The sequence below is a fragment of the Oncorhynchus tshawytscha genome, linkage group LG13 (assembly GCF_018296145.1).
Source record: "Oncorhynchus tshawytscha isolate Ot180627B linkage group LG13, Otsh_v2.0, whole genome shotgun sequence".
Classification (NCBI taxonomy): Eukaryota; Metazoa; Chordata; class Actinopteri; order Salmoniformes; family Salmonidae; genus Oncorhynchus; species Oncorhynchus tshawytscha.
In genome coordinates, this window is record NC_056441.1 from 55,388,789 (window position 1) to 55,406,347 (window position 17,559).

Sequence of the window (17,559 nt, forward strand, 5' to 3'; positions counted from 1 at the left end):
CACAGCGAGGGGGTGGGGTGGGCCTGGGGACAGAAGACAATGGACTGTGAGACACGGGCTTAATCCTAGATACATGGAATGTAGGGTGAATACAGATGGTACAGGGTAACAAGAGACGGACAGCAGTGGAACTAAGGACTCTAGAGATGGGAAACAAACCAATGAAACGAGGGGACAGTTTGCAGACTCTACCCAAAGTGGCAGGTCATTCCCTCTGCCCAGCTTGCCGTGGAGTCTTGTTCTGGCCACACAGGTCAGCCTGGAGGAATGTGCTCATTCCAGGACCCGGGACCAGACTGAGATAAGGACAAACAGCCGGTTAGCCAGGCCCCCTTTAGGTCCCCCTCTGGGAATGTTGTGCCTTGCGAACCAGGGTCTCCATACCCCAATCCACTGAGGCTGCAAGGCATGAGGTAGGGAGATTGGTTTCGGAGACTGAGGGTTTGGCAGATGAGCTGTATAGGCGAGAGAGGGTATCAGGCTTCACATTCTTGGACCCTGGACAGTAGAAAATGGTGAAGTTAAATCTTGTAAACAGGAGAGCGCACCGGGCCTGCCTGGAGTTAGGATGCTTTGCTTTACAGAGATATTCCACATTTTTATGGTCGGTCCAGACCAGGAACCCTCCACTCTTCCAACGCTATCTTGACCACCAGTGGTTCTTGGTTGACTACATCCTAGTTCCTCTCTGCAGGATTGAGATGATGGGACAGGAAGGCACAGGGATGAATCTTTTGGTCCTGGGCAGATCGCTGGGACAGGATGGCCCCCACTCCAACATGAGGAGCATCAACCTCTACCACAAATTTATTGGACTGATCTAGATGGATGAGGATGGGTGCTGTGGTGAACCGATGCTTCAGGTGCTGTGGGTAACTCTACCAATGGAGTGGCCGTCCAGTGGTCTAGCGTCCATGGGAACAGAGAGGAGTTGAGTGGGGATACCTAATTAAGAAACTAGGGTAGCGTCCATGAAACTCTCATAATGCCCCACAGTACAGACAACTGTTGGAACTTAGCCTATATGAACGTTCCCTAGCTCTGCCCAGTTGCATAGGTTCCGGAGTATCTGATTCACCCGTCTCATCTGATGATTCTCGAGGAGCTCGGGTGGTTTCGGATCCTCTCTGAGAAACAGTGTCAGGATCGTTGTACGGAGGAGACCAAGGCGCAGCGTGAAATGGATACATGTTGCTTATAATAAAGACAGACACTAAACAAACTAATACAAAATAACAAAACAAATGTGAAGCTATAATTTAAATGTGCAGACACAGGCAACTAGACATAGACATAGATAATAACCCATGAAATACCCAAAGAAGATGGCTGCCTAAATATGATTCCCAATCAGAGACAACGATAAACAGCTGCCTCTAATTGAGAACCAATCTAGGCAACCATAGCCATACATAAACACCTAGATGGTAAACAACCCCATAAACCTACAAAACCCCTAGACAGTATAAAAACACATACATCACCCATGTCACACCCTGACCTAACCAAAACAATAAAGAAAACAAAGAATACTAAGGTCAGGGAGTGACAAACAGCCTTCAGGGACTTCGGGATTCTTTCGAAGGTGAGCGAGCCACTGCGGATGAACAAGTGTGACCTAGGCCAGACCTCCTCTCACTCCTGCGTTCCTTTAGACATCAATTTAATGGTGAGGGCGATGAGGGAATCGAGGTCCACCGGTAATTCCCGAGCAGCTAGCTCATCTTTTACCACCTCTGATAATCCGTGAAGAAAGGTATCGAAAAGAGACTCCGGGTTCCAGGCACTCTCGGCGGCCAACATGCGAAAGTCTAGAATCAAACAACTTCCTCACCTCTGCCATGAAATCCTCCAGATGACGACAAATGTCGGATTGTTACTCCCGAACTGCCGTAGCCCAGGGGAGCGCCCTTCCCGACATGATATACGCTAACTTTGATTGGTCTGAAGGAAACGAAGATGACGGTCGCTCAAAAATAAGAGAGCACTGAGAAAGAAAACCCCGGCAGGTACCAGGATCCCCAGAATATTGCTCCGGAGAAGGTAAGCGGGGTTCTCGGGGAGCGGGGGTAGGCTGTACAAACTCACCACTAATAGGGAAAAACTTACTGGGTGGTTGGGGGTTCTCAGAGGTGGCAGGCTGCCTATGAGCTAACTCCCTGATTTGCTCCATAATAGCCTTAAAACCTTGGTTGTGGCATTCCTTCAGGGACGAGGCCCTTCCAAAAGGTTCTCTAGTAATTCTTCATGCCTCCCAATGGTGGCTCACTGCATAGCCAGTTTGGCCAGTTTGTACTTTAAGGGCATATATGCTCAAAGGTTTGCTTGTTAGAACTCAAAACTTCTCTTCCACTTTGCCTTGCTGCACAAGAATGATTGCGTAATCCCACTCGGTTTGAGAACATGGCAAGCATAGGTTTTGCTGTAAGGGAAAGGCTGCTTGAGAGCTGTCCAGGGTCCTGACTTCTCTAGCATCTGATTCTGGTGGTGCTGAACAGACAATTTGACTTCCCTGCTTGTTGATCAACTCCCTCTACATATACAGAATCCGGACTAAGGTGGTGCCGTGCAGTGGGTCAAGGAGAGACTGTTTATAGTGGTAAAATACACCAGACTAAACTATCATAATGGGTCAATAGCATAGGGAGCAGAAGAGGAAGTGCTGTCCTGGTTGTTAGCTTAGCCAGATAGCTAACAGTCAAAACACATATTGGCTTTAGAATGGGTAGCTGGCTAAACTCACAACCAGGCAGGACTTCTTCTGCTCCCAATTTCAACCTAATTCAAACAGTATGCTACTTGTGATCGCAGAGGGATTATTATCTATGCAGATCAAGATAGGTTAACCCTGGTAGCCATTGGCAACTGATATACTTTAGTAGCCATATTGCCTATTGACTACTGTATCCCAGTAGGCACATATTGAGGAAGAACACTAAGGAAGAACACCCTGGTCTCAGGACACTCCATATGAGGTCACACAGGAAACATCCTCCATAAGACATGACAGAATCAGAGCAGTGTGTCTCCAATACGAGCATGACTGATCTGGAGACAAAAGCAGTTCAGAATGTGGGCTTGCATGCATCTCTCTTTCTCGCTCTCTCTCTCTTTCTCTTTCTCCATGTATTATTTCTCTCTCTCTTTCTATTTCTCTCAATTGATTCTTACTCTCTCTCTTTCAAGTGATTCTTTCTCTCTTTCTCTCTCCCACTCATTCTCTCTAACACCCTCTCTCTCAATTGATTCTTGCTCTCTTGCACACTCACTCACTCTCTCTCACTCTCTCAGATGATGGGCTGAGGCCCAATCTGGAGGAAACTAAAGTGTTCCACTCCAGTGTCCAACCCCTGAGGACAGCGGTTGTCTCAATGTATCCTGGCCTTGACAAATTGCCTGTCCAAATGCATCTCCAAACTCTACAATCAACCCTGGGATTATGGTTTCACAGAAATACAAAAGTTTTATGTTACAATGGCCGGTTTAAAGATAATGAGCTCAGACTTGAAAAATCTTGGCGAGAGAGAAATGTCTAGAGAAGAACATGCTACCCATCACACATTGCGTTGCTACGGTAAAATGGATGGCTGCCTTTTTGCTAGAATGTAGGAATTCAGACTTGAAGAACTTTACACATCTCACATGTCATTGCTACAGCTGCCTTTTTGCTAGTAGCAAGCCCATCCACATGTCTGTTGTGATTAATGGGATTTACACTGAGGACATACTGTTGCTTTTGACAGGAGGTTTAGAGTGAAAAGTCACACCCCTGAATCTTATGTTTATATTCCTCTTTCAGATCTAGATTCCAATATCTTTACGTTAACACTTCTAATGTGTGTTTAAGGCATTAGTTATTTATAAAGACTGTTATAAGGAGCCATGAGCCATTACAAAAGCTTATATAACATGTCTTGTAATGTATTATACATGTAAGTGCATTTTGACCCTTGGTGGATCATAAATGTTTGTACAGGGAGCAATGACATGTTATTGGAGGTCTAACAGCAGGTCTTGTCATGTGATTAAAGCACTATTATTGGACTGTACACAGGTGGCTCAGAGAATGTGATACCGCTCCCATTCCAGCCCTCTGTGGAGTATCCCGTCACTGTGTACGTCAAGATAACCTGAACATTATCTTACACTGCATACACACCCCATTGAGCATATGCTCTCTCTATCAGATACCAAGTCAACTCATGAATTGTTCATGAAAGCATATATTTTTATTTTATTTTACCTAGGCAAGTCAGTTAAGAACAAATTCTTATTTTCAATGACAGCCTAGGAACAGTGGGTTAACTGCCTGTTCAGGGGCAGAATGACAGATTTGTACCTTGTCAGCTCGGGGGTTTGAACTTGCAACTATCCGGTTACTAGTCCAACGCTCTAACCACTAGGCTACCTGCCGCCCGATATGCTAGACCGGGCATCATTTACATTGAATTCTCAGGACGTGTTCTTTGAATCTGTATTCTGCCTCAAAGAGATGTATCTTGCATCTTCTTGGCAATATACAGAATTCATAATACAAGATATATTTTTAGATCCTTGTGTGATATGTTGTTTAAACTGTACTGTCTTACCACCTCATCACGGTAAACTGGGATTATGTTGAACCACAAAACGTTCTTGTTCTTTCCTGTACATTTGTACCAAACGTTCCCGTACCTCTTAGCACTAACAGAGAGCGTTTTTCTTCCCCGTCCTCCTCCCCCTCTCCCACCGGAAGAAGTGAGTTCAGCAGTACTTTGGTTAAATGGCTTTCTCTCTAATGACCTGCTTTCCACATCAACTCAGACCGCCACTGTAGCTCAGTGGAAAAGAGCAGATGATTGATTTAGATAAGGCACATTGAGCTCCTCCATACTGTCTTATTTCCACAGCAAACACCCTTTGTGTCTTGGAACCACAGTGATTTGGTTACATGTGTGTACGCTCACATTCGAGCCTCTTCATTGGCTTAAATAATTTAACTGCCACACATCTTCCTGGCTCCAACTGAATTTACAAGCAAACTGTAAATATTGTCTGTATTTAGAGTGTATGTCCTTGAGAGTGCATTTACTGCATGTCATAACTGAATTGTTTTTTGACATCACTCTTCATCTCAAAGTATTCACAGAGGGCACAGGAGGCTGCTGAGGGGATGACAGCTCATAAAAATGGTCGGAATAAAGCAAATGGAATAGCATCAAACACATGGACATTCCACTTATTCTGTTCCAGCCATTACCACGAGCCCTCCCTCCCCAATTAAGGTTCCACCAACCTCCTGTGCCTGAGAGATTTGATTGACATTTTAGTCATTTAGCAGAAGCTTTTATCCAGAGCAACTTACAGGAGCAATTAAGGTTAAATGTCTTGCTCAAGGGCACAATTACTGATTTTTAAGTCAGCACTGGGTTTCAAAATAGCAACCTTTCAGTTACTGGCCCAATGCTCTTAACCGCTAGGCTACCTGCTGACCTTTAGATCAGCCTCATAAAACATTCTCCTTAAAATTAATCCCCCTTGGGGAGTAAAAAATATATTTTTTGTATTTTTACTCACATACAAAGTCACGTGTTATCATTGTGACAGATAGTATCCTGGCCTGACACATCTGCTGTAATTGTCACGTTCTGACCTTAGTTCCCTTTTTATGTCTTTGTGTTAGGTTGGTCAGGGCATGAGTTGGGGTGGGTAGTCTGTTCTTTTTTCTATGTTGTTATATTTCTCTGTGTTTGGCCTAGTATGGTTCTCAATCAGAGGCAGGTGTCGTTCGTTGTCTCTGAGCATCATACTTAGGTAGCCTGTTTTTCCCCATTTTAATTTCTGTTTAGTGTCTGTTCACCTGGCAGAACTGTTTAGTTTTCTCTTCTTTGTTATTTTGTGTAGTGTTCAGTTTTTTCAATTAAAAGATGAACACTTACTACGCTGCATTTTGGTCCTCATCTCCTTCCAACAACAATCGTTACAGTAATATTTACCAGTTTTAGAACAGTTTGGTTTGAGATACGGATTATTGACAAAATGTCAGAGAGAATTAGAGAATTTTTTTAGTGAACTTTTGTGAAATGTGGAAAAGGAAGCCGAGGTCTTCTAGGACTACTGTTCCTCCCTGAGACCTTGCAACATTTTTACATTGATTATTCAAATGTGGTGTGCATGTCTCAATTGGATAATTGGATGGATTTTCATTTCCTACGGGTACTGTATGTAACACACTAATGAATCACACTACTATTGGGTACTACAAAACAAAATATGGATGCCCTGGCCCGTGTGCCACGAGCCTGATCCCAGATCTGTTTGTGCTCTTAAGTGCTATTTGTTACGTGCCTCTCAAAGGAGGGAGGTACAGGAATCAGGAGCAGGAGAGCAAGGGAGTCCCAGTGGCTCAATAGTTTATTCAGAAGTCCCAACTCAACAACTACGTGGGACTGAAACATGCCCAAACGAGGTCGCCACACACATAGGGAAATAAATGCTACACACGGAGGAGAAACCTCTACTCCTAAACTCATACCAACCGGCACAACTGCCGTGAGAAAAGAAAACCCTGTGGTGCAGACACGCACCTCTAACAACGTAACCACAGAAAACAATCCCGCACAAAGCCTAGCAGGCAGCGGAGGTAAATATTCCCACCGAAACCAGCCTTGAAATGCATCCACAGGTACACCTCCAATTGACTCAAATGATGTCAATTAGCCTACCAGCAGCTTCTAAAGCCATGACATAATTTTCTGGAATTTTCCAAGCTGTTTAAAGGCACAGTCAACTTATTATAAGTGAAATAATCGGACTGTAAACAATTGTTGGAAAAATGACTTGTCATGCACCAAGTAGATGTCCTAACCGTCTTGCCAAAACTATAGTTTAACAAGAAATTTGTGGAGTGGTTGAAAAACTAATTTTAAAGACTTCAACCTAAGTGTATGTCAACTTCGGACTTCAACTGTGTATTGTTCAGTAGTACCTAACATTAGTGTGATACATTTGGTGTTGTTGTGTACAGCATGGTATGACAAGGAGTGGCGTGATGGCAAAAACAAACCGGTACCCAGGCTAGGATGCCATTTCATGTCAATTCTACCCTAAATTGTTGTTTCCTGCAGAATAATTTCATAGCAAGCTGTGTAATTTATGTCAATCAAAGCATCCAAATTCATTATAAATATGACACGTGTGACAACAATATTGAATATTAATTGGACGGCCCACTAGCATCAACAAATAGAATACTGTATATGGTAAAGTGGGAGTTGAGACACTATATAGAGATTGTCCTCTGCCAATCTAAATTAGGACTGAATTTAGCTCCAGGCCAAAAGGTTTTTTAATAAAACATACACATTGGAAATACCATCAGATATTCACCAAAATAAATTGGGATTAGATGCTCCTGAGAGTCTGTCTCATTTCTTCATCTGTAGTCACCTTAGCTTCTGAATGCTGTTTTCAGTCAAAAGACTATCAGAGGTAAGTATTGTACTGTATGTGTCATGGCTAAATGTTGTTAATATTCTAATTGTGATCCATAACCTGTCAGAAAGAGTGTTCTGACATGATGGTAATTGGGGGGAATTTAATAACGTAGATTTGGATAGAATAACTGGATAGAATCATTTTGTTCCCCAATTTAATTCATTCATTGGGGCCTTTCATTAATTTGGAGTTCATAAAAAATCAGCCTTAGGCTCAACACACACACACAGACTGAATATGGCCTGGATGTTACTTCTTTACAGTAACTGACAGTCCTCTTAATTAATTTTAAAATTGTAATTTACTTGGCTTTTTCCAAAGATTAATGATATGAGGATTACAGGCCTGTCATAGCCACTATCCCAGTCCTCAGAAGAACAGTGTCTTTGAAAGAGACTAAGATGACTTACATGAGTCTCTTCCTCATTTCTCTCTGAAGGAGTGTCTGTGGGAAAGATTTAGCCTGATCACAGTAGACTTTTATGTTTAGTGCCACTAGTCCTGACAGAAGCAATGTGCTTTCAATGCAGAAATCCAGTGGCTTGTTTTTTTCCCATATACCTTTCAAAAAGTACTGAATACTCAACTCAAACATAGTTCATCATGACTATTGATCTATTCTAGACTAAGATGTAGTGCTCAACTGACTCCACATTAATGTGTTTTTCCTTAATGGCTAACTTAATGGAATTGTCTACATGTAGTTTTAGGCTATCCATATTTTTCCGATGATTGAAGTAGGCCGTGAAGCAATCACTGCTGAAGGCAATTATCAGACGGAAAAACATACTGTATTTTGTCATTACTCAAAGATGAATATTTGGGGCGGCCAACCTGTAAGATCTCAGAAGCATAGTCATTGAAAAAATATTGAGTGTTCCTTTGTGTAGACCTACTAAAGCCATCAAATTCTAATCTATACCTTTGAAATCCGGTTCCACTGCTTTTAAAATTTCTACACCTCTAATCAGCGATTGATTTAGACCTGGGACACCAGGTGTGTCCAATTAATTATCAAGTAGAATAGAAAACTAGCAGTACTCTGGACCTTCAGGGTAAGATGTGTACCCCTGCACTATGGGCGGTCTCCCACAATTCCAAGCACTTTGTTCACACCCCCTGAAATAGTTTAAACTCAAATTGCCTCACACTGAGCCTGTCTGTATTGTTGTGAACAGAAGAAATGTGGAGGGACAAAAACAATATGGAATTGGTCTCCAGCCATGAAAAATGTCAACCGGAATAGGCGTAGACTCTGGGATTTTGTGTCTGACTATTTCAGATGGAGCTAATGCTTTGTCAATGGCAGTCATCCATTGCAGATGAATGACAGCGGAGATGATTGTCACAAAAAACATACACACAAGTGGTCTGTCTTTTGACGGAACCATCTCATCTGAACATGTCCATACGTATTCATGCAGTTACAGTAGGTGTGTCCCCAGGCTTAGAGGGGTAATCATGGGAGGTGATAGCAAATATTGTACTGCGTTTTTGCCCCCATCATGACAAAATATTTTTAGTTCTCAAGTGTCCTATTTGCATTCTCGAAAAAGGTTTGGATATTTTGATGACACTTGTCTTCCAAACAACAGTACAGACTATATTAAAAAAAAGTGACAGCTTTAAGGCAGGCACTGTATTAGCCCAAGATGTACTCTTAAGGACCTTACCGTTATTCCTTAAAAGTTGTGTGTCAATCTCAGTAACATAATAAAACAATCCCCATTAAAAATCTATCAGTTTAAACTAGAGATGTTTTTTTGAATGGATGCGTCTCAATCCACCTATTTCAGCCTTCTGCATCTGTGTCACGATTGACGTATGGAGGGGACCAAAGCACAGCGTGGTGTGAATCCATTCTTTTATTAATGAAGAACACTTAAACAACAAAACGACTGTGACTCTATGATACCGAGTGCTGACACAGGCAACTACACATAGACAATAACCCACAAAATACCCAAAGAGGATGGCTGCCTAAATATGGTTCCCAATCAGAGACAACGATAAACACCTGCCTCTAATTGAGAACCAATCTAGGCAACCATAGACCAACATAAACCAACATAAACACCTAGATGAAAACAACCCCATAAATCTACAAAAACCCCTAGACAGTACAAACACCCTAGAATAAGACAAAAACACATCACCCATGTCACACACTGACCTAACCAAAATAATAAAGAAAACAAAGAATACTAAGGTCATAGCGTAACAATCTGTGGTGGAAGGTGCTGAGCTACAGTGGTGTTTGTCAGACTATGAGACACCCTGAAAATCGGTCTTCTCACGAAAACGTCTGTAGCGTCCGAATGGTTTGGCCTGAAGTCGATAACGCTGATGTGCCAACTTCTGTCTGTAGCGTCCGAACGGTTTGGCCTGAAGTCGGTAACGCTGATGTGCCAACTTCTGTCTGTAGCGTCCGAATCAGGAAAGGGGACACTGTTTTAGTCCTTATGATAAATTATTTGACAGTTATTTTGTTGCCATTTACGATTTGTTTTATGACAATGTTTCTATGGGCTATAGTAGTAAAGGAGAAATTCAATATTTTATCAAATCAAATAAAAAAAATAGTAGTTTAATTTATAGCTAAACGTCTGTAGCGTCTGAACGGTTTGGCCTGAAGTCCCCCCAAAAAAAAGGCTTAGACTTTTATCATAGGCATTCCCATGATAAACGGATACAGTTTGGCTTTCCATGCTAGACAGCATGGATCTCATTGATTACTATATCAGACATGAACTGAAATACTATTCAGATATGAATGGGAATAGTGTACACACAATGGTTCTTTAGCAGAACATTTCATAAGGAAAAGCTTGTGGTTCACATGGTGGTGGAGAACAGGTGGAGAACAATTCAATATTCAATAAGGTGTGTTAAACATCACATCCAGACATCCTCATGAGCCACTTTTGTTTTTCTTTTCAATTGTTGAAGCTGTAATGTCTTTGCCATTCATACTTAACAAATGACTAAGATCTGAGCATAATTCAATTCAGCAACACCAGTCATGTAGCTCACCAGGGCTTACAAGAGGAGACTGAGATTTAGAAGCAGGAATACAATGGCATGTTCAGGCAGCATCTGCTTTCATTGCGATCACAATCAAATCTAGTACGATTCAGTAAGAAAAACAATGCTTTATCACAAAAAAAGACAGGGTTGCCACACTGAATGAATTTGCAGGTTTTGTCTGTATTAGCCTTGCTGTCAGTTGTGGACATGTAAAACAGTAGATGAGAGGACAGTTTGGCTGGCAGTAGAGAGGGAGAGGAACAGAGCACATTAAAAGGGGAAAACACTTTCCCTCCCTGTCCCTCTCTCTCCCTCTCTCTCTCTCTCTCTGCCACTCTCTCACAGGCCATTTTCTAGTGAGTAAGGATCCCTGGACTTTGATTAGTCTCAAGAGTCTTTACAAACAGCCCGCCCCCACCTTGCCTGCAGGCTGAATGAAGAAGTTTCTTACCAAATGTCACTATTAGTATTCCATAGATTTCCGTGCTGCTATCCTCTTCTCCTGTCCTCTACCAAGCCTCACCTCTAGTAGGGACACAGCTCATGCGATGCAGAGGACCTTTGTCGTTGGTTTACAGAGGGTAGTAAAAGGTTGCCCCTCTCTTGAGGACTGCTGTTTGGTTGTTGAGGAATTGAAGGGTTCACAGTAGGTAGCTAGATCTCTCTTTCAACTAGCATGTTGTGGGACTTTATTTAGGAAATAATGGTATTGTTATCACAGATTGCATATCATACACATGCAATGAGAGAATCAATCTCCATTAAGTTGATGAAATAACTCCAATTGTTTGCACTTGTCCAGATTTGTTTTATTGGTTTTGTAGTAGCCTATGCATCAGAAAGACCTGGAAATTATGGCTGGAGTAGCTATAGTGGTGTTAACAGGGAATATAGATAATGGAAGCATGTACATGGATATAGACAGTGAAACACACATTCCTTAGAATATGTCAGATGTAAAATAAATGTTTCAGAATGCTATTCTATATGACAGGGATGCATGTGTTGATCCATAAAGCGTTGCTGAAATACAAATTTAATTGCACAATAAACACAGTTGGAAAATAGGCTGACTGGTGACTCCCCCGTGCAGCATGAGTCTTTATCCTCATCAACAATCAGAAGACGATGTCCAACTGGTGTTTTTCTAGGTACTTGCTTATCCACTAGGTGGCAGTGACGGCCAGGACAGGCAAGCGCTGATGCGCACAACTATTCGTGATTGCAAAAAGCATGCGTTTAGCGCTCGAGCACTTGAGTTGTAGTTATAGTGCTCTGCAGGATTAGGACATAGCGTTGGTGCTATACACCCTCTGAGCATAATATCTACCAAAAAACGATACTGCCTGCTCACGAAATTATTGCAAAAGACCTGCACAAGAAGTACGTTGACATTCAGGAGAGGTTTTGGAGCTGACGAGGACAACATGAATTCGTTCTGGATACACACAATTTGGATACCGGGATTCTTTTTCTTTTTTGGATTTCAAGGTACGGGTTGTAATTCTAGTTAATTTGTAATATAATTATGTTGCTTTAGATTACTAGTCATATTCCTCTTTTCAGTTTGGAGTTACAGATGAATTAATGTCGTGCATCTACCCCTACTGAGACTGCTTTTGCAGCTTTGATCGGCTGGCTACCTCTGGTGTCTTCTACGACTTATTATTCATCCCCCATATGTATGACGTTCATCCTTTCCTATTTATTGCTCTCAGATTGACACACATAATGTATTTACGCACACAGAGAAGTAGGCTACACACGCAGAGGGGGAGATATTGAAAAGTACTTGAAGATGACACCAGTACGATTCAAAGTGTGTGTGGTGGTGAAGGACACGTTCAGTGGCGAGAGTTTATAGGAAAGTTTATAGGAAATTAAGGAAACTACCAGCTATTAAATTATTTTTGATGTGACTTGTCTGCGATGTCCCTGCTGATTTTGAATATGTATATATGTATGTATTTTCTGTGCCCCCCTCTGGTCCAGCATATTTTAGTAGCTTTTGAAAATGATGACTTCATCTGTCACTGTAGCTAGCCTACTGAACTTTCTACTCTGTGGGGAGATCTCACTGTAGGATCAGACAGGTAACAAGCTTGGACTTCAATAGTGATCTATGGTGCAGTTTCATTACTAGTTAACCATGTTGGCTGTACTGCACTCAGAAGAGGCTCCATCTCCAAAGATAAATGAACAGTGGGCATTTAGAGCAGCATGCTGCCCTGCCTACACCAATTCATTTAACAGATGAGCATTATGTTAATACAACAAGAAGGGTAAGTTAAAGTTAGATGAAGAGGAAAAGTGGGCCATCGAGGAGGACCAGACATGGTCGAGGCCAGCAACCTGTGACACCGCCCCTAGGAGTGAGACATGGCCAGACTGGTTAAGCATACAGATCAAAGTGGGCCATCGAGGAGGACCAGACATGGTCGAGGCCAGCAACCTGTGACACCGCCCCTAGGAGTGAGACATGGCCAGACTGGTTAAGCGTACAGATCAAAGTTGGCTAGCGAGGAGGACCAGACATGGGCGGCAGGTAGCCAAGTGGTTAGAGTGTTGGGCCAGTAACTGAAAGGTTGCTAGATCGAATCCCCGAGATGACAGGGTACAAATGTCTTCTGTCCCTGTACAAGGCAGTCAACCCACTGTTTGTCATTATAAATAAGAATTTGTTCTTAATTGACTTACCTAGTTAAATTAAGTTAATAAATAAATGGTCGAGGCCAGGAACCGGTGACACCGCCCCAAGGCGTGAGACATGGCCAGACTGGTTAAGCATACAGGGTTCTGTTGGAGATCAAAGTGAAAATGCTGCTGTGGTTCTGTGTAAACAGACCTCGGCAGCGCTCTACGCTGACCATTTTTACAAGGAGCACGTGTACGCCTAAATTGAAAAATGGAGCAGCACACAAAGAAATGTAGGAGCACAATGAAAAATATTTGAGATATTAAAGCTAGAATCTTACATTTTTCTAGGTGCACTGTGGCTCCTAAATAAAAAGCCCTGCTAGTGTATATTAGGAAGACCTCATACGACATCCCCTGGCAGTTGTCTATAACATACATTATGCTGTCATGATAAGGCTGAATCATGCATTGCATTTCATAGAATATATTAGACATTAACATAAGTTAGAGCTGGAAGCCCCTAGTGTTGTTGACCTGGAGGTTGTGGTTTCATTCAAAGCCATTTCCTAATTAAACCCCATTGAGTTGTTTATTGACTACTGTGCTGGATTTCACAGCTCACCATAACTGCACACACAACTCCTTTAGAATCAGACAATTAACAACCTACTTCAATAGTCATGTCATAATGGAAATCATTTACTGCTAGGCAGGGATGGGCCTGGTTCATCCCTGTACGGGAGATGGAAAGCTGCTGAAAGTGGGTAGGAGGGCCAGTAGGTTGAACTCTTCCCTCTGGTCTAAAGGAGACCCAAATGCCCCCAGGGCAGTGATTGGGGTGGGGTCACCGCCCTGCAAATGGTTCCATCCCTCCAATGAGACATAGCAAAGCTGCCTAGCTTCAGACAGCTTGTTGTGACAGTATGTGCAGTACAACATCTACACATAACACCAATAGGCCTGCATTGAACAGGTTGGTGGTGTACTAAGGTAATGTCCACTAGTATATAATCCCTCTTTCCACAGTTATTGATGACTAGGTACATCTCTGATGCCCTCATGGCAGCATCCCACTACTAACACTAATGTAGCAGATTTGAGGGTTGGCCTGCACAGGATTTGAACCCACTACCTTGTGGCTCTCAGTCCAACTCCTTTTTTTATGCTGTTGCCAAGAGGTTCAGTGTTCTTTTGGGTATTACTGATGATGAACATGTACCCAAGGACACCTGTGTGCAGACTAGTGGGGCTTAATTAGGAAATGGCTTTGAATGAAACCATAAACTCCAGGTCAACAACACTAGGGGCTTCCAGCTCTAACTTATGTTAATGTCTAATATATTCTATGAAATGCAATGCATGATTCAGCCTTATCATGACAGCAGAATGTATGTTATAGACAACTGCCAGGGGATGTCGTATGAGGTCTTCCTAATATACACTAGCAGGGCCTTTTATTTAGGAGCCACAGTGCACCTAGAAAAATGTAAGATTCTAGCTTTAATATCTCAAATATTTTTCATTGTGCTCCTACATTTCTTTGTGTGCTGCTCTATTTTTCAACTTAGGTGCACACGTGCTCCTTGTAAAAATGGTCAGCGTAGAGCCCTGACTAGGTCTGTTTACATGGAACCACAGCAGGAGAGACACAACAAAATGTCCACTTTGATCTGTATGCTTAACCAGTCTGGCCATGTCTCACTCCTAGGGGCGGTGTCACAGGTTGCTGGCCTCGACCATGTCTGGTCCTCCTCGATGGCCCACTTTGATCTGTATGCTTAACCAGTCTGGCCATGTCTCACTCCTAGGGGCGGTGTCACAGGTTGCTGGCCTCGACCATGTCTGGTCCTCCAGTCTGGCCATGTGGCCCAGGGGCGGTGTCACAGGTTTGGCCTCTTCATCTATGGCCCACTTTTCCTCTTCATCTTTAACTTACCCTTCTTGTTGTATTAACATAATGCTCATCTGTTAAATGAATTGGTGTAGGCAGGGCAGCATGCTGCTCTAAATGCCCACTGTTCATTTATCTTTGGAGATGGAGCCTCTTCTGAGTGCAGTACAGCCAAAATGGTTAACTAGTAATGAAACTGCACCATAGATCACTATTGAAGTCAGGAGAATGTAAAGGTTTTAGTATGGCTGCTTCATATTGCATATGTACTGTACTTTCTCTTCATAGAGCACATCTACTGTACTTTCTCTTCATAGAGCACATGTACTGTATTGTTCCCTTACATACTGTATGTTGAAAAAAATACATGACTTTGCAGATGAAAAAAGAGGAAGAGGAAGAAAACATCAGTTTGGCCTTGTGCCTTGCATTTTCTTTCTTTTTTGGTTCATCCTTTTCTGATGGGAAGAATTAGGAACCTTGAGGTACAGAGTTGTTTAATGGTGTTGATGCTGTTATTCTTTTCGGAGGAAAAATGACTTGTCCATTATCCAGAGATGGCATAGCAGAAATGGAGTAATATAGCTTTGGATAGAATTTAATTTATTACTTATTTTTCTGGTAATACAAATAATTGCCTTTCATGTGGTAATCAATTCACACTAGGCTCCTGGGAGGAACACGATTGTGAAATATGCTTATTCTAAGGAAAATAATGCCATCACCTCGGAAACAAGAGAACACTCCTTAAATAAAGTCAGAGTATGCTAGATTCTGTAATCTGGAATGGCTTCTGGGATTAACCCCAATACAGCGTTGGATGGAGAACTCAGAAACATTACCCCATACCCATTAAATAAACCTTCAGAATGTCAGGCACACAGGGAATACACACACATTCAGAAATGAATTGGAAAGAGTTAAACAGTCCGAATAATTAATGCAATCAGAAGATTTGTATTGATGCTCTCTCTCGCCTGCCCTTTCACTGGAGTCTGTGTTGATCTCTCTTTGGGGACTCAGGATTTTCCCCCTCACGAGAGACCACAGACTGCTCCTATTAAAACAGATCTGACTGAATTGACTTGTGTTTTTTCGGGTCTTCCTATATTCCAACTATGTCTCTGTGCTTGGTTGTAGGCAGGATGTGGTCTGGGTTCCTCTGAGGTGATTTGGGTTGGGGAATGATGTAAATGCTGTGGCCACAGGGAGATTGAGGGAGGGAGAGAGGGATGAGTTGGGTCTAGAATAAAATAGAGTGGAATCTCAGCAATACACCGTTGTATGTTCGTTGTCGTTGTACTTGTATATCCCTGCACCACCTCACATTCGGCTTCTTAAATGTCCACAACGCTCCACTTCGCAGAGCCCCATACCAGAAAAATTGCAATTAGCTTGGCGTTCCCTGTACAAGGCTTCTAGATCCTGTGATCAAATCAAATCCAATTTTATTTGTCACGTGCCGCAAAATGCTTACTTACAAGCCCTTAACCAGTTTTAATATATATTTACTAAATAAATGAAAGTTTATTTTATTTTAAATAACACAATATAATAACAATAATTAGCCTATATACAGGGGGTACCAGTACCGAGTCAATGAGTGAGTGTAAAGTGACTATGCATTGATAATAAACAGCGGGTAGCAGCAGTGTAAAAACAAAGGGGGGTGGGGTGATGTCAATGCAAATTGTCCGTGTGGCCGTTTGATTAATTGTTAATAGATGCTGTTAAGGAGCATTTTGGAGATAGACTTGCCACTCCGGTACCGCTTGCCGTGCGGTAGCAGAGAGAACAGTCAATGACTTGGGTGACTGGAGTCTTTGACCATTTTTGGGGCCTTCCTCTGACACTGCCTAGTATATACAGTACTGGTCAAAAGTTTGGACACACCTACTTATTCAAGAATTTTTATTAATTTTTCAATAATAGTGAAGACATCAAAACTATGAAATAACACATGGAATCATGTAGTAACCAAAAAAGTGTTAAAACAAATCAAAATATATTTTTGATTTTAGATTCTTCAAAGTAGCCACCCTTTTCCTTGATGACAGCTTTGCACTGAAGGAGTTTCCACATTTGCTGAGCACTTGTTGGTTGCTTTTCCTTCACCCTGCAGTCCAACTCATACCAAACCATCTCATTTGGGTGGAAGTCGGGTGATTGAGAAAGGCCAGGTCATCTGATGCAGCACTCCATCACTCTCCTTGTTTTATGTCATTGTCCCGTTGAAAAACAAATGATAGTCCCACTAAGCGCAAACCAGATGGAGTGGTGTATTTCTGCAGAATGCTTTGGTAGCCATAATGGTTAAGTTTGTCTTGAATTCTAAATAAATCACTGACAGTGTCCCCAGTGAAGCACCATCACACCTCCTCTTCCATGCTTCACGGTGGGAACCACACATGCAGAGATAATCTGTTCACCTACTCTGCGTCTCACAAAGACACAGCTGTTAGAATCAAAAATGTATACTCCCCAGATCAAAGGGACAGATTTCCACAGGTCTTGCTCATGTTTCTTGG

The 17,559-nt window shown here is 42.2% G+C and overlaps 1 protein-coding gene across 2 annotated transcripts in view; it reads left to right on the plus strand.

Moving 5' to 3' along the window:
• Nucleotides 1-17,559, plus strand: part of LOC112265192 (limbic system-associated membrane protein) — a 1,166,314-nt gene that overhangs the window by 228,893 nt on the left and 919,862 nt on the right. Inside the window, exon 1 of one of the 2 annotated variants that reach the window (XM_024442287.2) lies at nucleotides 11,760-11,994. The exons of the other annotated variant lie outside the window; for it this stretch is intronic. Coding sequence (XP_024298055.1) covers nucleotides 11,931-11,994 — 64 coding nt within the window. The 5' untranslated portion in view covers nucleotides 11,760-11,930. Of the gene's footprint in view, nucleotides 1-11,759; nucleotides 11,995-17,559 lie in introns of those variants that run through there. 2 annotated transcript variants of the gene reach the window in all.